We start from the raw sequence: 26,920 nt of genomic DNA, 5'->3' as shown, positions 1-26,920 counted from the left end.
ATGTTCAAGGGGTGTCACCTGTATGTGGGATGTGTTCAAGGGGAATCACCTGTAAGTTGGATGTGTTCAAGGGGTATCACCTGTAAGTTGGATATGTTCAAGGGGAATCACCTGTAAGTTGGATGTGTTCAAGGGGAATCACCTGTAAGTGGGATGTGTTCAAGGGGTATCACCTGTAAGTGGGATGTGTTCAAGGGGAATCACCTGTAAGTGGGATGTGTTCAAGGGGTATCACCTGTAAGTAGGATGTGTTCAAGGGGAATCACCTGTATGTGGGATGTGTTCAAGGTGTATCAGCTGTAAGTAGGATGTGTTCAAGAGGTATCACCTGTAAGTTGGATGTGTTCAAGAGGTATCACCTGTAAGTTGGATGTGTTCAAGAGGTATCACCTGTAAGTTGGATGTGTTCAAGGGGTATCACCTGTAAGTTGGATGTGTTCAAGAGGTATCACCTGTAAGTTGGATGTGTTCAAGAGGTATCACCTGTAAGTTGGATGTGTTCAAGAGGTATCACCTGTAAGTTGGATGTGTTCAAGAGGTATCACCTGTAAGTTGGATGTGTTCAAGAGGTATCACCTGTAAGTTGGATGTGTTCAAGAGGTATCACCTGTAAGTTGGATGTGTTCAAGAGGTATCACCTGTAAGTTGGATGTGTTCAAGAGGTATCACCTGTGAGTTGGATGTGTTCAAGAGGTATCACCTGTAAGTTGGATGTGTTCAAGAGGTATCACCTGTAAGTGGGATGTGTTCCAGGGGTATCGCCTGTAAGTTGGATGTGTTCAAGAGGTATCACCTGTAAGTTGGATGTGTTCAAGAGGTATCACCTGTAAGTTGGATGTGTTCAAGAGGTATCACCTGTAAGTTGGATGTGTTCAAGGGGTATCACCTGTAAGTAGGATGTGTTCAAGGGGAATCACCTGTATGTGGGATGTGTTCAAGAGGTATCACCTGTAAGTGGGATGTGTTCAAGAGGTATCACCTGTAAGTGGGATGTGTTCAAGGGGTATCGCCTGTAAGTTGGATGTGTTCAAGAGGTATCACCTGTAAGTTGGATGTGTTCAAGAGGTATCACCTGTAAGTTGGAAGTGTTCAAGAGGTATCACCTGTAAGTTGGATGTGTTCAAGAGGTATCACCTGTAAGCTGGATGTGTTCAAGGGGTATCGCCTGTAAGTTGGATGTGTTCAAGAGGTATCACCTGTAAGTTGGATGTGTTCAAGAGGTATCACCTGTAAGTTGGATGTGTTCAAGAGGTATCACCTGTAAGTTGGATGTGTTCAAGAGGTATCACCTGTAAGTTGGATGTGTTCAAGAGGTATCACCTGTAAGTTGGATGTGTTCAAGAGGTATCACCTGTAAGTTGGATGTGTTCAAGAGGTATCACCTGTAAGTTGGATGTGTTCAAGGGGTATAAGCCTGTAAGTTGGATGTGTTCAAGAGGTATCACCTGTAAGTTGGATGTGTTCAAGAGGTATCACCTGTAAGTTGGATGTGTTCAAGAGGTATCACCTGTAAGTTGGATGTGTTCAAGAGGTATCACCTGTAAGTTGGATGTGTTCAAGAGGTATCACCTGTAAGCTGGATGTGTTCAAGTCTAAGCATGTTCCATAGATGATGTAACATTAAAAGAGCTGAACTTGCCATGATATTTACAATCAGGAAGTAGCAGTCATTGGTTTCTCTCTGTATCTTGTGATGGGTGTTGGCTGAGGTGTTGCAGGGGTGGAAATAACTTATAATATAGTGGCACATGTAAAATCACTTGCCCTGATAATTGTTCCACTAGACCGTCCGTTTTCTTGTTGATTTTTTAAATAAACAACATAATTAACATTGGAAAGTCACCTGGACACCGGTACAGTGTGATATACAAACTTGCTCGCCCGACAGAAAAAAACTCGGACATCGGGCAGTGGGTTATTTCCACCCCTGTGTTGGTTGATGTAGAATTGTATCATAATTTTCAGAACAGATAAGCCAACTAGAAACTAGAGTAACAATACACTTTATGTCCTCCCATGATTAATGAACTTGTCATTGCGAGTGTGTGTTACATTTTCATCATCCTGTGAAGATCTGGATTAGAATTGATCTTCAGCAATCCATTCTTTTTGTAAGAGGCCACTAATGGGATCAAGCGGTCAGGCTTGCTGAGTTGGTTGGCATAATTATTGCATAAATTGATGCTCATGCTGTTGATCACTGTATTGTCTGGTCTAGCCTTGATTATTTCCAGACTGCTGCCATATAGCTGGAATACTGCTGAGTGAGGCAACAAACCAACCAACAACATCCTCATCACTAATATTACAGCTGTTACCATGGAAACCAGTCATGAACTGACACAACTGAACTGGTACTACACCATCCAGACCGACAGACGATGTGAGCAACAATCTGTCAAGTCACAGTTGGGATTTGATCATCACTGAGCTCTTACTATGTCAGTCAATCTTACTCAGCAATAACTGTCACTGCCGGATCTCTAAGGTGACATGCATCACAATGACCTAGATCTTATTGAGAATGAACTGTCGGCATCCATGCACAGTTTACACGGATCAGATGAGCCGTGCTTCCTGGTAGATGGAGGCGTGGTTGTTAAAGGCCATACAGCCGACCACCATCTGGTCTCCTGGCCTTGCACCAGACACCATCAGTGTGTCCTGGAGAATCTGCACACGCTTTTCTCTCACTGCAGCAGCTGAAGTACTGTCTGAAATATTCCAACATGGCTGTCAGTAGACTGGCAGAACTGATAAATTCTTTTTTAGTTAGTTTTTGGTTGAGTTTCATTCCAAATCTTTCAAAACATTGTCTTCGCTGAAGAGCTTTAAGACCAAATCAGTTACTGGGTATCTTAAATTGAATATTTGACTGATATTTTAATTTCTTTGTTTGAAAACAATTTCTCGTTAACTTCCAAGTAATTTGTGTGATACCAGTAGATTTGTAAAGTGAACATATATTTCTGCCACAGAACACAGAACTGCCGCATCAGTAAAGGCCTCTTCTGTAACGATCAGCCTGGGTAGATGTGTGCTGTATAGGTACTTACTGTGCCATTGTTGGCCGTTAATGATCCAGTCAATCCGAGGCCTGGGATTTCCATAGGCCGAACACTGGAATATAGCTACTCCTCCAGACAGCTGTGTCAGCCTCTGATCCTCAAACTTGGATGTAAATCGTGCTCTTTCTGTGGAACAGTTTGAAAAATTCTTGTCAGCGATATAATAAGCCTGGACTTTTATTTTACTGGTTTATGTGGTATAGGTCCAGAAATAAAATTCAGCAGGTCACAAAATACAATTTTATGTATTTTTTTCAATTTACTAGTACTTCAAAATGGTATGAGAAATGGGTGTTGGAAGGACTAGTTATTTTCGTAATTTTAATCATGCAGAAAATCTTCCTGTCAGCAGGAACTGTTTTCCTCACCATTTAATTGATTCATCTGGGAGGTGTTGTTTTATTCCACTGTAAGTCTATGTTTGGTATGGGAGCTACAATCACTGTAGCACTAAAATTGCTTTGTACAACAGCACCCTTCTCTATAAAGTGGCATACTAGTTAAGGTATATTTCAGTTATCTGCTTTTGATCAGGGCACAGTAATGTAGTACCCTTCATAACCCATGAGCCAGCAGTATGTACAATTACAATCAATAAACTTGTGTAAGCCAGTGTGTAGATATACCTAAACACTCTGAAATGTGACTGTACAAACAATGTTTGAGGGGTAAGAAGAGCAAAGGACTGTAGCTTACCTTCAATGCTTACTTCAAAGTTTGTTTGTTTGAGGCCCAGTCTGTTGGATGCTGAGCAGTTGTATGTGCCAGCATCCTCTGACCTCACAGAAGCTATGTGAAACTCAGTGTGCCCTGTATTGTCCACGGTCGATCTGTTCCCCGCTCTCGTTGTCCAGGACTGACTGGGTACAGGTCTGTACAAGGTCAATGTTCAAGGACTTAGTGCATGTTGTACATTGGTTGAAGTAAAGATTGTGTGGTACAGATATTTAGTAAACATTCAAATGTGGAACAACTTCCTTGAAACAACAAGGGTTTCTAAGATGTAATATTTTCACAATACTTAGTGCTAATATTCACTGATGTGCTTGATAATCGAAAAGTGTTCATTCTCTCACAAAGTAAAAAGATATGGTGACACTGTTCATGAGGATGTAACTACATACTACAGAGACTACACACAATGGGCCCAATGAACATGATTACTGTACCTTCCACCATATATACAGAACATGGCCCGTGATTCTCACTGGAGTATATCACAAACAAAGGCCCCCTGAGACCGACATGATGACTGTACCTTCCACCATATATACAGAACATGGCCCGTGATTCTAACTGGAGTATATCACAAACAAAGGCCCCCTGAGACTGACATGATGACTGTACCTTCCACCATATATACAGAACATGGCCCGTGATTCCCACTGGAGTATATCACAAACAAAGGCCCCCTAAGACTGACATGGTGACTGTACCTTCCACCATATATACAGAACATGGCCCGTGATTCTCACTGGAGTATATCACAAACAAAGGCCCCCTAAGACTGACATGGTGACTGTACCTTCCACCATATATACAGAACATGGCTCGTGATTCTCACTGGAGTATATCTCAAACAAAGGCCCCCTAAGACTGACATGATGACTGTACCTTCCACCATATATACAGAACATGGCCCGTGATTCTCACTGGAGTATATCACAAACAAAGGCCCCCTAAGACTGACATGGTGACTGTACCTTCCACCATATATACAGAACATGGCTCGTGATTCTCACTGGAGTATATCAACAAGGCCCCCTAAGACTGACATGATGACTGTACCTTCAACCATATATACAGAACATGGCCCGTGATTCTCACTGGAGTATATCACAAAAGGCCCCTTAGACTGACATGATGACTCTACCTTCCACCATATATACAGAACATGGCCGTTGATTCTCACTGGAGTATATCACAAACAAAGGCCCCCTAAGACTGACATGATGACTGTACCTTCCACCATATATACAGAACATGGCCCGTGATTCTCACTGGAGTATATCACAAACAAAGGCCCCCTAAGACTGACATGGTGACTGTACCTTCCACCATATATACAGAACATGGCTCGTGATTCTCACTGGAGTATATCACAAACAAAGGCCCCCTAAGACTGACATGATGACTGTACCTTCAACCATATATACAGAACATGGCCCGTGATTCTCACTGGAGTATATCACAAAAAAAGGCCCCCTTAGACTGACATGATGACTCTACCTTCCACCATATATACAGAACATGGCCCGTGATTCTCACTGGAGTATATCACAAACAAAGGCCCCCTAAGACTGACATGATGACTGTACCTTCCACCATATATACAGTACATGGTCAGTGGTTGTCCCGCCACAGCGGTCACATGGTTTGCACTGGAGTATATCAGGTATGGGAGTTTCCCACGACTTCCTTCAACACCTGAAAAATGGCATCACAGATATGAACTAGACATGTTAACCTGAACAAATATCAGTATAGCATGACATACACCAACTTGGGAACCTATTCTGTACCTCTACCTCCACAACCTAAATAATGTTAAAGGTTATGGAACAGGCTGCAACTTCATAGTCATGAAGATGACATTGGGACGCAATGCCTGGACTTGTTCTGACTGTTATGTTTGTTGACGTACCTGGTCTAATTCTGACAGGTATTTTGGGTGACATACCTGGTCTAATTCTGACAGGTATTTTGGGTGACATACCTGGTCTAATTCTGACAGGTATTTTGGATGACATACCTGGTCTAATTCTGACAGGTAATTTCGGTGACATACCTGGTCTAATTCTGACAGGTATTTTGGATGACATACCTGGTCTAATTCTGACAGGTATTTGGGTGACATGCCTGGTCTAATTCTGACAGGTATTTTGGGTGACATACCTGGTCTAATTCTGACAGGTATTTTGGGTGACATACCTGGTCTTATTCTGACAGGTATTTTGGATGACATACCTGGTCTAATTCTGACAGGTATTTTGGATGACATACCTGGTCTAATTCTGACAGGTATTTTGGGTGACATACCTGGTCTAATTCTGACAGGTATTTTGGATCACATACCTGGTCTAATTCTGACAGGTAATTTCGGTGACATACCTGGTCTATTTCTGACAGGTATTTTGGGTGACATACCTGGTCTAATTCTGACAGGTATTTGGGTGACATACCTGGTCTATTTCTGACAGGTATTTTGGGTGACATACCTGGTCTAATTCTGACAGGTATTTTGGTTGACATACCTGGTCTTATTCTGACAGGTATTTTGGATGACATACCTGGTCTAATTCTGACAGGTATTTTGGATGACATACCTGGTCTAATTCTGACAGGTATTTTGGGTGACATACCTGGTCTAATTCTGACAGGTATTTTGGATGACATACCTGGTCTAATTCTGACTGGTAATTTCGGTGACATACCTGGTCTAATTCTGACAGGTATTTTGGGTGACATACCTGGTCTAATTCTGGCAGGTATTTTGGGTGACATACCTGGTCTAATTCTGACAGGTATTTTGGGTGACATACCTGGTCTATTTCTGACAGGTATTTTGGGTGACATACCTGGTCTAATTCTGACAGGTATTGTGGGTGACATGCCTGGACTTGTTCTGACTGGTATGTTTGTTGACATACCTGGTCTAATTCTGACAGGTATTTTGGGTGACATGCCTAATCTAATTCTGACAGGTATTTTGGGTGACATACCTGGTCTAATTCTGACAGGTATTTTGGGTGACATACCTGGTCTACTTCTGACAGGTATTTTGGGTGACATACCTGGTCTTATTCTGACAGGTATTTTGGGTGACATACCTGGTCTAATTCTGACAGGTATTTTGGGTGACATACCTGGTCTATTTCTGACAGGTATTTTGGGTGACATACCTGGTCTAATTCTGACAGGTATTTTGGGTGACATACCTGGTCTAATTCTGACAGGTATTGTGGGTGACATGCCTGGACTTGTTCTGACTGGTATGTTTGTTGACATACCTGGTCTAATTCTGACAGGTATTTTGGGTGACATGCCTGGTCTAATTCTGACAGGTATTTTGGGTGACATACCTGGTCTAATTCTGACAGGTATTTTGGGTGACATACCTGGTCTTATTCTGACAGGTATTTTGGGTGACATACCTGGTCTAATTCTGACAGGTATTTTGGATGACATACCTGGTCTAATTCTGACTCTGATGTCGGTGCTGGTATCTGACACACCCGGGTCTATGGAGGCACGACAGCGGAAAACTCGAGGAAAGTCTCCCTCCCGAACACTCCGGAATATCAGAGACCCTAAAAGCAAAAGATGGGGCTTATCACCCTTAGATCTTAGATATGGAATGACATACAGAGCAACCCATGCAGTAGTACAACCCTTAAAATATATTGTCTATGATTGAAACAAGGAGAGGTGTTCAGCTCCAAATGATGCATGATGTAGGTATAGTATTAAATTGCTTCTAGCAATTAGAGCGATTGAAAATTTACCCTTTTGTGGAATTGAACCCAGAATCTTGATGTGAGGCACACAAACACTTTACCCACAAGGAAACCTACTGCCCTACGACTGACTGACTGACTGAGTTTGGTTTGTCGCCGCTTTTAGCAATATTCCAGCAACATCACGGCGGGGGACACCAGAAATGGGCTTCACACATTGTACCCACGTGGGGATTTGAACCTGGGTCTTCGGCGTGACGAGCCAACGCTTTAACCACTAGGCTACCTCACCGCCCCACTGCCCTACGAAGGTTCACATGAGATATGTGTTTATTCAAATAAAACTTACCACGTGAATCCTGCACAATGCGTTTGGTTAGCACGAAAGGCTTAAATGAATACTTGTCCTTATATTCCCAGTCAATCTGAATATATTCGGACGAGTAAGGGGGCACCAGACATTCAAGGGACAGTTGTTCCCCAACAACTGCGGTCACCTCATCTCTAGGAATATTAGAGAAATCTCCGAGACGACGAACCATGAGATGAAATGTGGAGCTGACGCTGGTGCCAAACACATTCCTTGCAAAGCAGCGGTAAGCACCACTATCTCCTGCTGTTGGTCCTGACATGACGAGGGCTCCATTGTTGAGTGACATGTTCTCACCCAAAACAAGCGGTCTGCCATTTTTCTCCCAAATGTAACTGAAATTGTTAGTAAAAAGTTCTAGCTTTAAAGTATCATGAGATTTATTAGCAACAATATGAATAAGATTCCCCACCTATAAGTTTGTATTAAAACCAGGGATGAGATCATGATCTGGCATGATCCTACGGCCCCCAACACCCTGGCTCATTTTCCTCTTTTTTTACTCATACGCATTCTAATCCATGTTAATTGTATTATCAAACACAGCGGCCACCAGTGTTCCAGCTATATACCTGTAAAAATAGTCGAGTGTAGACTAGACAAGCTTCAATATCATGAGCAATGATCTATACCGTCTGGTGCAATCACTCTATATAAAGCACATTACCGAGACTGACCATCCATTGTTAGGGACCGACGCTAGCCCGGAATCACTATGGAGTGTATATTTAGTGGACGCTGTTGACAGACAATAGCTGATACGACATTGTTCCTTCAATGTTTTAGATATGGCATGACAGCCAGATGTCATAATCCAACAGAATCATGTGGCATCAGGTACAATCCAACAATCAAGTAATGTGTACAGTTCTGCCCCTAAAACATCACATGTTCGGATACCGCCAGTAGTCAGATGGTATGACATATACTCTCCAAAAAAAGAAACGCATATAGGAATTTCAACTGTATTTTTATGTTTATTTTGAAACATCTTGTAGACTTTATGAGTCAATGAAATAAAGTGAAATTGCACACTGGGAATGCAGACTTATCCGTCTCTGGCACCAACTCGAGGAAAGTCAGTTTGAGTGTCACATGGAGACGTGTGGTGGCGCTGAAGTCAATACCTCGTGTGACCACCGTGGGCATCCAGAACTGCACGGCATCGCCTCGGCATCAAACGAATAAGTCTCAGAATCTCGTGTTGCCCAATCGCAGCCCACTCTGCCTGTAGTGCCTGTGCGAGTTGCTGAAGTGCCTGGGGCTGAGGGTTACGGCGTCACACCCGTCTGTCCAGGGCATCCCACAGATGTTCGATCGGGTTTAAGTCCGGTTATCTTCAGGGCCAGGGGAGCACATTGATGTTGTGGTTCTGGAGAAAGTCTCTAGTGTGACGTGCTGTGTGGGGCCTGGCATTGTCCTGTTGACACAACTCCCTCTGGCGATCAATGATTGGAAGGAGGTGTGGGCGTAGTTTTTTAGTCGCAGTACCGTTGAGCTGTCAGGTTGCCCTGGATCATCGTTGGTGCACCATTGAACTCGATGTCAACGATGTTGTTGTCGAAGCACAGGGCCAAAATAAGGTCTTCTGGCACGTAAACCAGCCTATCTCAACCTGTTCCTGACGGTCTGTGCAGAAAGCCTCCTCAATCCGGGTATTTGTCGAGCGGTACTGGTCGCCGTAGCTGTTCGATGACGCAGGTGATGTACCCGGATGTAGCGATCCTGCGCCGTAGTGGTCGCTCGACGTCGCCCACTACGAGGGGCATCTGCTACCGCATTCTGCCGGCGATATCTCTCATGCGTCGGGTAACTGCACGTTGAGACTGGCCAGCTTCAAGCAAACCAATGGCGATATGACGGTTGGCTTCGCTTAGACGTGGCATTTTGCGTTCGTCAACAATATTCCAAATACAGTGAATAATCGACAGACAGAGATCAACCTTTTATACCCATCATTGAGACTATCTGATCCCCAACTTTCACGTGCATTACATGTGAATTGTGTATTCTGTGACACTACACGCCGAAATTGAAAATCATGCTGTTAAATACGGGTATTTTACGGATGGTGCGTTTTGTTGTGATGTTTCAAAACATAAACATCATAGGACTCATAAACAGAGCAAAACCTTTTGCAAAATGAATCACGTTTTAATTCATTGCTACATGAAATTGCTATTTTCATGATGCGTTTCATTTTTTGGATAGTATATTTGCTCTTTCCTGGCTCTGCAGCCATTGTGAAAATTCAGTATGCGCTTAGAGCATGAACCTGAGTGATGTTGATGAAGTGCAATAAAAGTACTCTTATTATTATTATTATTATTTGCCCTTCACTAGCTCTGTAACATCATAAAAATGTGGCATGACATGTTTGCCCTCTACTGGCTCTGCAGCCAGTATAAACAATACAATATGACATACTTGAGATATATTGCCCCTGCAGCCAGTATATACAATACAACATGACTGCCTCTGCAGACAGGATAACAATACAATATGACATATTTGAGATATACTGCTTCTGCAGCCCATAGTAATTGACATATACTCGACACAGATACTCCATATTTGTTTGTCTGACCTTGGTTGTGGGTAGCCATCAGCCTCACAGTCTAGCTGCAGGACCCTATGCTTGAATTCAAAAAAGTATATTTGTTGATGAATATCCGAGCTGGTGGCCATTATCTTGGGAGGTCGTGGAACTACAATAAGAAATTTCAATGTGGACATATCCTACTAGCCATCCAAATGTTGAACAATGTCACCTATGTCGCTGAGCAGTGAGTGTGCATAGAGATAAAAAAAATGAGGATTAATCTTTCCAAACCTACCATCTATGTTTTTGCTAAACACATCCAGCCTGTGACATGTTAACGGGCTACAACCATTATCTAAGAGGTTTTCCTATATTGTCAACAGCAGTATCCACAAATCGATACCAAATACAATATCTGATGTTTAGCAAGCAAATGATATATATGCCCTGAAACATCATCCAGTTTTCGGGCTTCAAATACAGTTAAAAACCATACCTCGACCAATCTGCCTTATGACCTGATGGCATTGTACAGTGTGTCATTATATCATGCTCACCTATACTGGGTGAGGTGGTGGTGGTGGTGGTGGTGGTGGTGGTGGTAGTGGTGGTTGTAGCCACATCAGCAATGACCATCACCCTGACGTGTGTAAAGCCTCTCATCCCCCGTGCATCCTGACAAAAGTACATCCATGTTTCAGTCTCTGACTTAGTAATTTCTTGACATCCAAAACAAAGTACTCATCTGGTGTTTTGTGATCATTAAAAAGTTTTGATTATGACTTCCAAGTCACAAACGTCATTGAGTATGTTTGGTACTCAACTGTGACGTTGCAACGTTTCTCTGGTGTACTTTCTTGTTTACTTACATCATGTCTGGCGTGATTCCACATGTACTACATCATTCCTTTGTGATGTGTGATTGATCTTATGAAACACTGAGTAAATAACATGGTTTGTTTGTTTGGTACATACATAGAGAATACTACACGAGGTCTCATTACATACGAATATACGAAACGAGTGTCCTTCCTATGGTATCTGACCGAGCGAAAGCGAGGTCAGATAACATAGGAAGGTCACGAGTTTCGTATAATTTGTATGTAATGAGACCGAGTGAGGTATTTTATTTATTACCCACGTCTTACATGCATTTAAATTGACAAAATAGCGTATTTTTGTTATGTTTTTGGTTTCAAACCGAAACCGGTTTCATAAAGAGGTTGCGGAAGAGTTTTGTACTGTAGTACAATATTTGCATGACGTCACACTAATGACGTCACTGCCATGGTAACCGACGTCACGATGCATGTCAGTTGTCATCGCCTCGTACAACCTCCTACAGTAAACTACTCCGTTGCACCTCGTTTCTTGGTTTCCAGTTGCTTCATTCGGCTAACATCACTGGTGGAAAAATTGCATTTAAGGCAATATAGGTGATGTCCTGCACTACACACACGCTAGGTCTTCACTCTGAAGCTACTGTTCAATGCTCACATACCCTTGCCCCTACTGTAAATTCCAGTGTTTTACTTCTGGTCACTGGCGAGAATGGCTGGATCAGAACAAGGCGCCCAGAGGCAGGAGGGACGATGGCAAAGTGATTCTGGATTAAGATGTGGCTGCTCTGAAGGAGAAAGTGAAGTATCTTGAAGGTCAAAATAAAACTATACCAGGATATAACCATATACCATCAGCTATACCAGACCATATTCATAAACCTTGAGCTATACGGTACAACAATATACCATCAGCTATACAATGGTATAACCATATACCTTGGGGTATATCAACTGATAACTGTACACATTGAGCTATACCAGGGTATAATCATACACCTTCAACTATGCCAGGGTATAACCATATACCTTGAGCTATACCAGTGTATAACCATATACCTTGAGCTATACCAGTGTATAACCATATACCTTGAGCTATACCAGTGTATTACATATACCTTGAGCTATACCAGTGTATAACCATATACCTTGAGCTATACCAGGGTATAACCATACACATAGAGCTATACTGGGTATAACCATATACCTTCAACTATGCCAGGGTATAACCATCTACCTTGAGCTATACCAGTGTATCACGGCATACCTTGAGCTATACCAGAATACCTTGAGCTATACCAGAGTATAACCATATACCTTGAGCTATGCCAGGGTATCACGGAATACCTTGAGCTATACCAGGGTATAACCATATACATGTACCTTGAGCTATACCAGGTTATCACGGAATACCTTGAGCTATACCAGGGTATAACCATATACCTTCACCTTTGCCAGGGTATAACCATATGCCTTTAGCTTACCAGGGCATAACTATATACCTTGAGCTATACCAGGGTATAACCATACACATGGAGCTATACTGGGGTATAACCATATACCTTCAACTATGCCAGGGTATAACCATCTAACTTGAGCTATACCAGTGTATCACGGCATACCTTGAGCTATACCAGAGTATAACCATATACCTTGAGCTATGCCAGGGTATCACGGAATACCTTGAACTATACCAGAGTATAACCATATACCTTGAGCTATGCCAGGGTATAACCATCTTCCTTGAGCTATACCAGGGTATCACGGAATACCTTGAGCTATACCAGGGTATAACCATATACATGTACCTTGAGCTATACCAGGTTATCACGGAATACCTTGAGCTATACCAGGGTATAACCATATACCTTCACCTTTGCCAGGGTATAACTATATACCTTGAGCTATACCAGGGTATCACGGAATACCTTGAGCTATACCAGAGTATAACCATATACCTTGAGCTATGCCAGGGTTATAACCATACACCTAGAGCTATACCAGGGTATAGCCATATACTTTCAACTATGCCAGGGTATAACCATATACCTTGAGCTATACCAGGTTTTCACGGAATACATTGAGCTATACAAGGGCATAACCATATACCTTGAGCTATACCAGAGTATAACCATACACCTAGAGCTAATCTAGGGTATAACCATATACCTTGAGCTATACCAGGGTGTAACCATATACATTGAGCCATTTGAGGATATAATCATTTATCTTGAGTTATACATTATAACTATACACCTTGAGCTGTGTGTAACCATATATACCTTGAGCTTGATGGTCAAACCATACATCATGAGCTATACATTATAACTATACACCTTGAGCTGTGTGTAACCATATATACCTTGAGCTTGATGGTCAAACCATACATCATGAGCTATACATTATAACTATGCACCTTGAGCTATGCCAGTGTGTAACCATATACCTTGAGCTTGATGGTCAAACCATACATCATGAGCTATACATTATAACTATACACCTTGAGCTATGCCAGTGTGTAACCATATACCTTGAGCTAGATGGTGAAACCATACATCATGAGCTATACATTATAACTATACACCTTGAGCTATGCCAGTGTAACCATATACCTTGAGCTTGATGGTAAACCATACATCATAGCTATACATATAACTATACACCTTGAGCTATGCCAGTGTATAACCATATACCTTGAGCTATGGGTAAAACATTATACATTATAACTATACACCTTGAGCTATGCCAGTGTAACCATATACCTTGAGCTAGATGGTAAAACCATACATCATGAGCTATACATTATAACTATACACCTTGAGCTATGCCAGTGTGTAACCATATACCTTGAGCTAGATGGTAAAACCATACATCATGAGCTATACATTATAACTATACACCTTGAGCTATGCCAGTGTGTAACCATATACCTTGAGCTTGATGGTAAAACCATACACATCATATAGGCTATACATTATAACTATACACCTTGAGCTATGCCAGTGTGTAACCATATACCTTGAACCATATACTTGATGGTGGTAAACCATACATCATGAGCTATACATTATAACTATACACCTTGAGCTATGCCAGTGTGTAACCATATACCTTGAGCTAGATGGTAAAACCATACATCATGAGCTATACATTATAACTATACACCTTGAGCTATGCCAGTGTGTAACCATATACCTTGAGCTTGATGGTAAAACCATACATCATGAGCTATACATTATAACTATACACCTTGAGCTATGCCAGTGTGTAACCATATACCTTGAGCTAGATGGTAAAACCATACATCATGAGCTATACATTATAACTATACACCTTGAGCTATGCCAGTGTGTAACCATATACCTTGAGCTAGATGGTAAAACCATACATCATGAGCTATACATTATAACTATACACCTTGAGCTATGCCAGTGTGTAACCATATACCTTGAGCTTGATGGTAAAACCATACATCATGAGCTATACATTATAACTATACACCTTGAGCTATGCCAGTGTGTAACCATATACCTTGAGCTTGATGGTAAAACCATACATCATGAGCTATACATTATAACTATACACCTTGAGCTATGCCAGTGTGTAACCATATACCTTGAGCTAGATGGTAAAACCATACATCATGAGCTATACATTATAACTATACACCTTGAGCTATGCCAGTGTGTAACCATATACCTTGAGCTTGATGGTAAAACTATACATCATGAGCTATACATTATAACTATACACCTTGAGCTATGCCAGTGTGTAACCATATACCTTGAACTAGATGGTAAAACCATACATCATGAGCTATACATTATAACTATACACCTTGAGCTATGCCAGTGTGTAACCATATACCTTGAGCTAGATGGTGAAACCATACATCATGAGCTATACATTATAACTATACACCTTGAGCTATGCCAGTGTGTAACCATATACCTTGAGCTTGATGGTATAAACATATAACTTTAGTTGTACGGTAAAACCATACATCTTGGGCTATACCAGGTTATAACCATAGTCATTGAACTATGGCAATGTATAGCCATAAACCTTTAGCTATACCTTAAAATACCCATAATCCTTGAACTATACAAGGATATAATCATATACCTTCAGCTCTACCAAGGTTTAACCATATATGAAAACATGCATAACATTTCTGAGTCACTCACTACAAATTGTCATCCCAGGTTCTCTAATTCATTATTAACTGACACTGCTTACCTGGATGTAGTACCTGTCGATAACACCTGCTGTCCCCAAGTCCATGTCAGTGGCCTGTAGCTGCTTACCTGGATGTAGTACCTGTCGATAACACCTGCTGTCCCCAAGTCCATGTCAGTGGCCTGTAGCTGCTTACCTGGATGTAGTACCTGTCGATAACACCTGCTGTCCCCGAGTCCATGTCAGTGGCCTGTAGCTGCTTACCTGGATGTAGTACCTGTCGATAACACCTGCTGTCCCCGAGTCCATGTCAGTGGCCTGTAGCTGCTTACCTGGATGTAGTACCTGTCGATAACACCTGCTGTCCCCGAGTCCATGTCAGTGGCCTGTAGCTGCTTACCTGGATGTAGTACCTGTCGATAACACCTGCTGTCCCCGAGTCCATGTCAGTGGCCTGTAGCTGCTTACCTGGATGTAGTACCTGTCGATAACACCTGCTGTCCCCAAGTCCATGTCAGTGGCCTGTAGCTGCTTACCTGGATGTAGTACCTGTCGATAACACCTGCTGTCCCCAAGTCCATGTCAGTGGCCTGTAGCTGCTTACCTGGATGTAGTACCTGTCGATAACACCTGCTGTCCCCGAGTCCATGTCAGTGGCCTGTAGCTGCTTACCTGGATGTAGTACCTGTCGATAACACCTGCTGTCCCGAGTCCATGTCAGTGGCCTGTAGCTGCTTACCTGGATGTAGTACCTGTCGATAACACCTGCTGTCCCCGAGTCCATGTCAGTGGCCTGTAGCTGCTTACCTGGATGTAGTACCTGTCGATAACACCTGCTGTCCCCGAGTCCATGTCAGTGGCCTGTAGCTGCTTACCTGGATGTAGTACCTGTCGATAACACCTGCTGTCCCCGAGTCCATGTCAGTGGCCTGTAGCTGCAGGATGACCGTTCCCATGGGAGTAGACTAAACACAAGGTCAGTAGTCGATAAAAATAACACAATGTCATAATCTAACATCAATGGAGAATAATGTTAATTTATGGAGGTAGTCAAAAGACAATGTAACTGTAACATTAGACAATAGACACAGTCAGTGTGATGTTAGACAATACACACACGGTGTGACGTTAGACAATGCACACAGTCAGTGTGACGTTAATACACACTGAGGTTAGACAATACACACAGTCAGTATGAAGTTAGACAATACACACAGTCCATGTGACGTTAAACAGTACACACTGAGGTTAGACAATACACACAGTCAGTATGAGGTTAGACAATACACACAGTCCATGTGACGTTAGACAATACACACTGAGGTTAGACAATACACACAGTCAGTATGAGGTTAGACAATGCACACAGTCCATGTGACGTTTGACAATATGTATAGAGTGACGTTAGACAATACACACAGTCAGTGTGACGTTAGACAATGCACAGTCAGTGTGACGTTAGACAATGCACACAGTCAGTATGACGTTAGACAATGCACACAGTCCATGTGACGTTAGACAATATGTATAGAGTGATGTTAGGCAATACACACAGTCAGTGTGACGTTAGACAATGCACAGTCAGTGTGACGTTAGACAATGCACACAGTCAGTATGACGTTAGACAATGCACACAGTCCATGTGACGTTAGACAATATGTATAGAGTGATGTTAGGCAATACACACAGTCAGTGTGACGTTAGACAATGCACAGTCAGTGTGACGTTAGACAATGCACACAGTCAGTATGACGTTAGACAATGCACACAGTCCATGTGACGTTAGACAATATATATAGAGTGATGTTAGACAATACACAGTCAGTGTGATGTTAGACAATACACACAGTCAGTGTGACGTTAGACAATGCACACAGTCAGTGTGACGTTAGACAATGCACACAGTCAGTTTGAGGTAAACTGAGTTCAAAACAGACACCGTTATACTCGTGAGATAGAGCTAACTCATTGTCCTGGGAGTGAAGTGGTATACACTGAGTACTCACACTGTTGACAGATGCTCTGTAGAAGACTGACTGGAATACAGGGGGCTCATTGACGTCCATCACAATTAAGGAGACAGTTGCATTCTTCTGGAAACCATTACAAACGTATGTATAGCTACACTCTTGCAGATGGTGTGGCACATATGGTGTTATAACGATAAAACAATATCCTTTGGGTCTCTCTCTTGCCTGGTTAAGCTCATTTCACCCCCAGCCTACTAATCACAATAGACAACCTTCTAAAATGACAAGGAAGTTGCGTTATTTTACGCTGCAGTCATCCTATCCTTGGCCAGACAAACCAGCAACGCCCCACGTCAACAGGTAACATCACACATTCTGTCAAAGTCATCATCACACAAATAGGGAAGTTTTCCGAAAGTTGGTTTTGTGATCAAGTTATGTGGGAACACTTTAAAGGATTGCCCGAATCCAATGATCCAAGTAAATCCACTGAAACCGACCCACCTGGTTCTTGCCATCAGAAACCAATATGGACATTGTATACTCTGATCTCTGAAATACAAAAACATTAAAAATATGGTTATAATACGCTTGAGTTAGTAGCAAGAAGGAATTCCATTACGCTGTCCTTTATTGACATCTCTCTGGTACAAGGTTCTGAAACATCATATAAGGTCTACCTCATCCATCTATCTGAAAGACTGAACCACTGATAGCATTACTGTTTGGACTCCTGGTATTTGAGGAAATGTATCCGTGTTGCAACAAACTCAGATTAAGGAGACAATGATCACACTAGTCAGTTATGCAACAATGTTGTGTATGCAGGCGCCCAACTGACATGCACCGAGTACACAACAGTTATTGTATCAACATACTTCTCTATAACTTAGAAATAGACGCCAATTAAATGGACATATATGATCAAATGCTGAACACTCTGGAAGGGGCTAGCCTATCTGTAAACACACCGTTTCCTTGTCAAGGAGCTGCGTGGTCGCGAGGTTGATCCTGAAGACTCCGGGCTCTGTCTCCCGAGCTCCACCCATCACGGCAAGCGGTCCATTACTAACTGTCAGCACTGGGGGCTGGGGACCGTCTGAATCCTCCACTGTCACGGTGCCAACAATAGTGCCTGTGGCATAGTGTGAGATTAAGTGTTCCAGTATCAGGACTCACATACATTATATCAGGAAATAAATGTCACATGTATGTTTTGACGTGATTTCTGCCAAGAATATTAAAGAAACAGGACAAGTGTATACAATAAAGATAGATAAGAGCTGGTGATGGTGGTTATCTGATGAGGTCCACGTCTGAACTGTTCTTTATTAAAGAAGGAGAAGAAGAAGAAACATATTTATCTATGTGTCTAGCAATACAATCGCCCGGCCGTCTTGGGCCTATTAAACACCAATGGCAAATGGTACAATATGTTAAAAGCACTATAAGTGCGAAGATAAGACATTTAAACTATATTGTTAAACATTTACATTTAAATATTGCATCTAGATCTCTACCAGCAACATCAGAGTACAATTCAAGTAATAATTATACAAAATGTATGTAGAATTATGATACTTTTCATGGATATACAACTTCTTTATTCTGTGAAAGGCGACGTTTCCACATAGAATCTAATGTTGTTGTCAAGCTTGACGACATTAGAATCTATGTGGAAACGTCGCCTTGTACACGCAATAAAGAAGTTGTATATCCCATAACAAAGTATCATCATTCTTCACCACTCCAACTTCTAAAACGCCCATCTTGGAAACTTGTATGTATTGAAGAACACTATTGCTGTGTTATTCACATGTTTTCACAGCAGTCGGATAGGATGCAGAACACATCTGACAATTTGTACAAACATTCATAAAATATTCCTTCAAGGTTTGAACAATTATCTTACACAACTTAGATAGATTTGTAACGTTCCTAATCTTCTTCAATGAAGAAGTAAGTTCATTTTCTCTAGTTAAGGGTTAATGTAATAGTATTCATGATGGACCTGTTTATATCTGTTTTCAACTGAAGGGCTTTTACACAGATAATGAAACAATTGGTCTTGATGGTCTTAACAACATACGTGCATTAGTACTCACCCATGGGAGAGTATTCAAGGACCGCAAATCTTAAAGGTTGTCGAAAGACGGGTGCCTGGTTCACTGGAAACAATTAAAGTACACATTGTTAAAGTTAATACACAAGACGCTTACAACACCTGTACAGTGGAACAAACACGGACTGATTACGTGTGCTACTGTTGTAATGTGTACAGGTCAAGAACATCATGTTTAATTGGTGTTTAACCCCGGGTCACTTTTCCAACGATATCGCGATGACCCGTAAATAATGGAGTTTGGACCAGACAACCCAGTGCTTGATAGTGTTGTCAGCATCCTGTGCCGTCACTGACACACCACTGAGCCCGACCTATGAAAGCCGTTTTCATATTTATGAAGAAATAATGAATTAAGGATACGATGAAGCATGTTTTATGATATCTTGAAAAGAATTGCTGATATCTTAAATTGGATTAATGATATGAGAATAGGATTTAAAGATATGTACAAATTCATGTTTTTAATGATATCTGCCATTTAGTTCCTGATGTCTTGCAATTTAATACAGATATCTTGAAATAAATTGGAGATATCTTGAAATGTATAAAATATATCTGAAATAGAGATCATGTATTGAGAACCCTTGTGTACGATCAGAAGAATGGTGTGTTTGCCTTCCCGTTGTTTCTAATCTGAAGATAAGGATGCATTATTTGTCAGTATTAATCAATCTAAGATAAGGATGCATTATTTGTCAATATTAAACAATCTGAAGAATAGGGATGCATTATTTGTTCGATGACCAAAAGAGGAGGAAAGAGACGCTCACCTGATGGTCTCCGCGCCAGGGACCCCGAAGAGACTGTCATCAAAAGAAAAATAACATTCATCAGGGGCGGATACAGCTTTTTGAGATTGGGGAGTGCAGACTCTTGAGAAAAGGAGGGGTGCACACTTCATTCTCACCCGTTTTCATGGGTCATTTAATAAACTTTCAGGACAAAGGGGGCGCACCCCAGCCCACCCCACCCCACCCTCCTCTCAGGACCCGCCTATGTTCATTAGATACCAATTCGAAGTTTGTCTATCGCGCCTACTGGGATAAATATGTAGCTCTATCTACCAGAAACGATCAGTTTGGACCGTTATCAGGATGGAGCGGTTACATGTAATGAAATACTAGAACACAGTTCCCTTCAGACAGTGAAAAGGGTTGGTAAACAGACAACCAACACACCATTGGTAGCGCCTTCCACATTATAACAGTAACAAAGATTAGTGATGAGGATGGTGTTGGTTGCTTTGTTGTTTTACGCCGCACTCAGCAATATTCCAGCTTTATGGCGGCAGTCTGTAAATAATCGAGTCTAGACCTGACAATCCAGTGATCAACATCATGAGCATCGAAATACGATATGATGACATGTCAACAATATCAGCGAGCCTGACCATTCGATCCCGTCAGTCGCCTCTGACGACTAGTTTGAGTTGCTGAAGACCAGTTCTAACCCGGATCTGCACTGGTCCAGTAACAAAACAATCAAGGTATCGACATGCCAATACCATATTCATGTGCGTAATCTGTTGGCATTTTGCCTGTTGACACAGAGCGCTTCATTAAAAGTCTTGGAGGCGTGCAACAGAGGAAGTACAACTTGTGTTTGTATGACGGAACAAGACTGTGGATATCCCACCTACCTATTCTGAACCACTGACACATGATCTGGAAGAATCCATGTTGACGGGGCGTCTAGAAAACAAAACACATCCACCAGTTTGTGTTAATATACGAAACAAGGTGGACTGATCACCCCATGGGAGACCACAGCTGAATTTGGAATACAAACAAGGATCTCGCACTGTACATAGTGAGTTCTCGGAATGGTTTATGGGATACTTATCATTTTATTATGAGTGAGTGAGTGAGTTTAGTTTTACGCCGCACTCAGCAATAATCCAGCTACATGTATATTGCGGCGGTCTGTAAATAATCGAGTCTGGACCAGACAACCCAGTGATCAATAGCATGAGCATCGATCTGCGCTATTAGGAACCGATGACATGTGTCAAGCAAGTCAACGAGCCTGACCACCCGATCCCGTTAGTCGCCTCTTACGACAACATTTTATTATGAAGCATACTTATTACTGTATATAATATCGTCTTCACGTCTTTAAAGCATGGCCGATATGATAATGTCATCCCTAACAAAGTGAGTTGTATATGTATAGATCGGTGGTGAGTATACATGCTATTTAGTATGTGTTTCAGTGTGTCTTGTTAAAAGAGAGCAGCTGTAATAAAAGATATCGCACCCGCGACGTATGTTTGTTGACTTTATAGAAGACCAGCCATAAACTGCTTCATGCTATTAACCAATTTTATTTCAAATACTGCACCTTACTGCTTTAACAACTTTATAATATGGTTCCAGGGATAGTTGTCATGCTGTGATCTATCTAAATTCTCATTACACTTGAGTGCCAGTATCCGTTCCGTGACCGTAGCCCAAAGTTTGTTAGTTTGATTGTTGTTTAACGCCACTCTCAGCAATGTTTGTTGTTTAACGCCGCACACAGCAATGTTCCAGCTATATGGTGGCGTGGCCAAAAGTTTGTTAGTTTGATTGTTGTTTAACGCCGCACACAGCAATGTTTGTTGTTTAACGCCGCACACAGCAATGTTCCAGCTATATGGTAGCGTGGCCCAAAGTTTGTTAGTTTGATTGTTGTTTAACGCCGCAAACAGCAATGTTCCAGCTATATGGCGGCGTGGCCCAAAGTTTGTTAGTTTGATTGTTGTTTAACGCCGCACACAGCAATGTTCCAGCTATATGGCGGCGTGGCCCAAAGTTAGTTAGTTTGATTGTTGTTTAACGCCGCACACAGCAATGTTCCAGCTATATGGCGGCGTGGCCCAAAGTTTGTTAGTTTGATTGTTGTTTAACGCCACTCTCAGCAATGTTCCAGCTATATGGCGGCGTGGCCCAAAGTTAGTTAGTTTGATTGTTGTTTAACGCCGCACACAGCAATGTTCCAGCTATATGGCGGCGTGGCCCAAAGTTAGTTAGTTTGATTGTTGTTTAACGCCGCACACAGCAATGTTCCAGCTATATGGTGGCGTGGCCAAAAGTTTGTTAGTTTGATTGTTGTTTAACGCCACTCTCAGCAATGTTCCAGCTATATGGCGGCGTGGCCCAAAGTTAGTTAGTTTGATTGTTGTTTAACGCCGCACACAGCAATGTTCCAGCTATATGGCGGCGTGGCCAAAAGTTTGTTAGTTTGATTGTTGTTTAACGCCACTCTCAGCAATGTTCCAGCTATATGGCGGCGTGGCCCAAAGTTAGTTAGTTTGATTGTTGTTTAACGCCGCACACAGCAATGTTCCAGCTATATGGCGGCGTGGCCAAAAGTTAGTTAGTTTGATTGTTGTTTAACGCCGCACACAGCAATGTTCCAGCTATATGGCGGCGTGGCCAAAAGTTTGTTAGTTTGATTGTTGTTTAACGCCGCACACAGCAATGTTCCAGCTATATGGCGGCGTGGCCCAAAGTTAGTTAGTTTGATTGTTGTTTAACGCCGCACACAGCAATGTTCCAGCTATATGGCGGCGTGGCCCAAAGTTTGTTAGTTTGATTGTTGTTTAACGCCGCACACAGCAATGTTCCAGCTATATGACGGCGTGGCCCAAAGTTAGTTAGTTTGATTGTTGTTTAACGCCGCACACAGCAATGTTCCAGCTATATGGCGGCGTGGCCAAAAGTTAGTTAGTTTGATTGTTGTTTAACGCCGCACACAGCAATGTTCCAGCTATATGGCGGCGTGGCCAAAAGTTAGTTAGTTTGATTGTTGTTTAACGCCACTCTCAGCAATGTTCCAGCTATATGGCGGCGTGGCCCAAAGTTAGTTAGTTTGATTGTTGTTTAACGCCGCACACAGCAATGTTCCAGCTATATGGCGGCGTGGCCCAAAGTTAGTTAGTTTGATTGTTGTTTAACGCCACTCTCAGCAATGTTCCAGCTATATGGCGGCGTGGCCCAAAGTTAGTTAGTTTGATTGTTGTTTAACGCCGCACACAGCAATGTTCCAGCTATATGGCGGCGTGGCCAAAAGTTAGTTAGTTTGATTGTTGTTTAACACCGCACACAGCAATGTTCCAGCTATATGGCGGCGTGGCCCAAAGTTTGTTAGTTTGATTGTTGTTTAACGCCACTCTCAGCAATGTTTGTTGTTTAACGCCACTCTCAGCAATGTTCCAGCTATATGGCGGCGTGGCCCAAAGTTTGTTAGTTTGATTGTTGTTTAACGCCGCACTCAGCAATGTTTGTTGTTTAACGCCACTCTCAGCAATGTTCCAGCTATATGGCGGCGTGGCCCAAAGTTTGTTTGTTTGATTGTTGTTTAACGCCGCTCTCAGCAGCGTTCCAGCTATATGGAGTCGTAGCGCTAAGATCACTTTGCAAAACTGGCCCTGCTTCACCAACTGCAAGTATTTCGACCTACCAAGGCTTCGTGAATACAAGGGGAAAACGCAGGAAATAAAGTGGGTTGGTCACAGAAGTGCCCCTGGTAGAAACTACATACTGCAGTTAACAAAGAAAATCATCTTACAAGAATGCAAATAATTATCCTTTAAATCATAAGTATTATGGTCGAATCTTTATCAGAATAAGTATCAATATAATTTTACACTTACCGAACACAGAAATGATATGGTGTTTTGAAGCGAGTCTTGTATATTGGCACTGGAGGCTGGAAAAGGTTGTTACACATCAACGTAATGCTATCAACTGTTTTGTGAGAGAAGTTAAGCAATGTCCTTTTCCAGGTCTCGTCTTGAGAACATGTATATGTTACCTGATACGTGGATGCAGCAAACGCCATACACCGGTGTTTACTTAGCAACCTGTACAATGTGGATACCATAATAGATACGTCAACATAAACAATGTTAAATAACGTACGCTGGGGTAACCTTGTGGTTACAGCGTTCACTCGTCACGCTGAAGACCAGAGTTCGATTACTCACATGGGTACAATGTGTGAAGCTCATTTCTGGTGACCCCGCCGTGATGCTGCTGGGATATTGCTGAAAGCAGCGTAAAACTAAACTAACACACTCACCCAATTACGTAATTACAGATTACGGAGCAGGGTAGGACATGGACTGTGTTGTATGGTGAGACGGTTTAACTCCGCTTACAACAGTATTCGAATTATAACACGGCTCAACCTGGCGCGTCAGACCTTCTCATCCATACACACCACCCAGCGCCTGTCTTAGTGAGCAATGTCACGGCCGGGGACATCAGAAGCAGGCTTCACACAGTGGACCACTGTTTAACCCGGGTCTTCGGCTTGACAAACGCTTCTAAACACTCACCCCCTACCCCTGAAGCAAGTTACAGATTAATCACAAAGTGTACAAAGAAAGATCGTTTTAGTTTTTATATTACTAGTTACAGCGTACAAGTGACGAATACTGCGTTATGTGTTCAGTACACCGGTACAAACTATAATAAGACATACTCATGCCATGTAAACAGTTCTCTTACCAGTCGTGGACACAGAAACTAGCAGCACGACCGCCAGAACCTTCATCATGTTCATTGTGGATAAAGAGATGGGGACCTAAGACGCAATGATTCTAAAGCGACAGGATATGCCTGTATGATATAGACAGATACCAGTAGTTAATGCAAGTCACTGCGGTGTTTCTAATATTCCCATCCCTGTAATTAATGTATCATAAAGCGGATCTAACTGTACGGTATTGCAGAAACATCCTGTTTCGTCCAGATATGTCAGCAAGTCTCTGTGGTGAAAGTGGGATAGGTAACATCATCCGGGAGACATCTACCACCCGGAAATGGCTAGGGGCAAATATGATTGTAAGGCTCTCAGAAAGATACTCACTATTGTGAAAGATCGGAAAGTTTCGAGGACCCAGTCCATTCAAACGTAAACACAGATATTCGGATTACTGGGGAATTTCTATGGTTTTCGAGTATGATACTCTTTTACATATCTCAACATATGAAAGAAAGACACGTAAGATGTTAATCAATAGATGAGACATAGTTAACGCACATGAAAAAGCACAAAATATCTTTGAGATGACCCTTGTGCCTGTAGGCAGCACGTGCATTTCATGCCAGGTGAGTCGGCGGTCCGTCGTCATACCTGGCTGAGCGACCTAATTGCCATCTATAGTCTGATCTATTGTTTTCAGCAACTATTCGTATTTTTCTAAGTTTTGACCAATTTTACGAATAAACATGCTTCTCTGGATATCGTATTACGCATCCCACTGAACGCCACGTTAGGCCGAAGTGGGTTATTTCGACATATGCGGCATATTTGCAATTGTGTAAATTTTAGGGATACAGTGTAACAGCCTAAAAACAGGGTTTTTTCTATTTCCGACAGTACTTTTTTAATTTTTAATTTTTTTAAGACCAGTCCCACCGGCCAACCTCCAGCTGTAATATATGGAATAAATGACCAGGGTACCTTAGCTATAAACACTACCGTAGGCTATGTGAAGGTCTACCGTAAGTCTATGTGAAGGTATGGTAGTTACGGTCACCTTAGCGCTAAGATTTGTACAACAGCACCCAGTTCCCAATCGTGACTTGAACCGCACATTCGTCCCACAGGGTAGGCCGATCCAAGTTTTCGAAATACACTTGTCAACGATCGATCGAGGCGCTTGTTGTTTGTTTTCAGACTCCTATTTCTGAAGAGATTTTTTTGTTTGGGGAAATGAAGTTACTAACTGGACATAAAACTTAAGAATAATAATAAAGAATAAAGCGTAATTCGGGTTGGTCCCATTATTCAACGAGTTGGTGTAGTAATACAATGAGTCAATCAACCATTGAAATATTAATTGATGACTTTGATTACTGATGCACCTTTACTTTGGAAATATATATTCCTGCAATCGTTCATTACATGGGTGCTAGATGCGCGGCAGATCAGCTCAAACGTACAAACATGGTTCACTCATTGCATTGGAATGTTTCAAAGTGTCGCCAGGGGGCGCTCTCAGGTATGCAGTTGACACTACCTGAATGAGATCGAAAAAATTCGTCCAAGGGGAGTTAATCATTTATGCTAGGTTACGGAAATACGCGAATGGTGACGAATGTCACTGCAATGTTAATGTTCCTGAGGCAGTGACACAATCATTATAAAACAGAACGCATAGACCTATCAGACTAAACAATTTAAGGAGAAGATTAAATACCCTTTCAGGATGAAACGCATTTCTTTTAAAGATACCGCATCGTTAGTATGAGAGACGAGACTAATGTTTCTAAGTATAATTTTAAACATAATTGTATGTACAAAATTGCTGACCCCACCTAGTTCCCCAGAACAAAATGGGTGACCCCCCTCTTAAAATCATCATCATCACCCCCACC

At 42.0% G+C, this 26,920-nt stretch overlaps 2 protein-coding genes across 4 annotated transcripts in view; one reads left to right on the top strand and one right to left on the bottom strand.

Annotated features, from left to right (window-relative positions):
- Nucleotides 1-26,920, top strand: part of LOC124271169 (neuroglian-like) — a 141,363-nt gene that overhangs the window by 55,051 nt on the left and 59,392 nt on the right. The window lies entirely within an intron of this gene.
- LOC124271170 (neuroglian-like) lies at nucleotides 1,988-25,201 on the bottom strand. Of its 2 annotated transcripts, none has more exons than XM_046706261.1 (18): nucleotides 25,046-25,201; nucleotides 24,187-24,242; nucleotides 21,190-21,241; nucleotides 20,321-20,353; nucleotides 19,531-19,593; nucleotides 18,397-18,560; nucleotides 17,930-17,977; nucleotides 17,462-17,548; nucleotides 16,331-16,420; nucleotides 11,939-12,064; nucleotides 10,995-11,112; nucleotides 10,483-10,603; nucleotides 7,875-8,230; nucleotides 7,259-7,378; nucleotides 5,387-5,495; nucleotides 3,765-3,940; nucleotides 3,057-3,194; nucleotides 1,988-2,714 (listed from the first exon to the last, which is right to left on the bottom strand). In XM_046706261.1, exons 1-18 carry the CDS (start codon nucleotides 25,098-25,100, stop codon nucleotides 2,560-2,562), a joined length of 2,067 nt encoding a protein of 688 aa, XP_046562217.1. In that variant the 5' UTR covers nucleotides 25,101-25,201; the 3' UTR covers nucleotides 1,988-2,559. The 2 variants fall into 2 exon arrangements, with proteins under 2 accessions (XP_046562217.1, XP_046562218.1); XM_046706262.1 differs by lacking the exon at nucleotides 25,046-25,201 and adding an exon at nucleotides 24,615-24,758.

The sequence above is a fragment of the Haliotis rubra genome, unplaced genomic scaffold, assembly GCF_003918875.1.
Source record: "Haliotis rubra isolate DU_JTF1 unplaced genomic scaffold, ASM391887v1 Scf158, whole genome shotgun sequence".
Classification (NCBI taxonomy): domain Eukaryota; kingdom Metazoa; phylum Mollusca; class Gastropoda; order Lepetellida; family Haliotidae; genus Haliotis; species Haliotis rubra.
Note: the sequence above shows the minus strand (reverse complement) of the source record. Positions and strands in the feature narration are given on the sequence as shown.

What these genes read in the sequence shown, in the direction of transcription:
- LOC124271170 (XM_046706261.1), bottom strand. Translation starts at nt 25,100, where the DNA reads ATGAACATGATGAAGGTTCTGGCGGTCGTGCTGCTAGTTTCTGTGTCC. An exon ending in TTTCTGATGGCAAGAACCAG is followed by an intron (nt 17,549 to 17,929) that starts GTGGGTCGGTTT and finishes AATGGTTTCCAG; the next exon opens with AAGAATGCAACTGTCTCCTT. An exon ending in TAACGGCCAACAATGGCACA is followed by an intron (nt 2,715 to 3,056) that starts GTAAGTACCTAT and finishes GGAATATTTCAG; the next exon opens with ACAGTACTTCAGCTGCTGCA.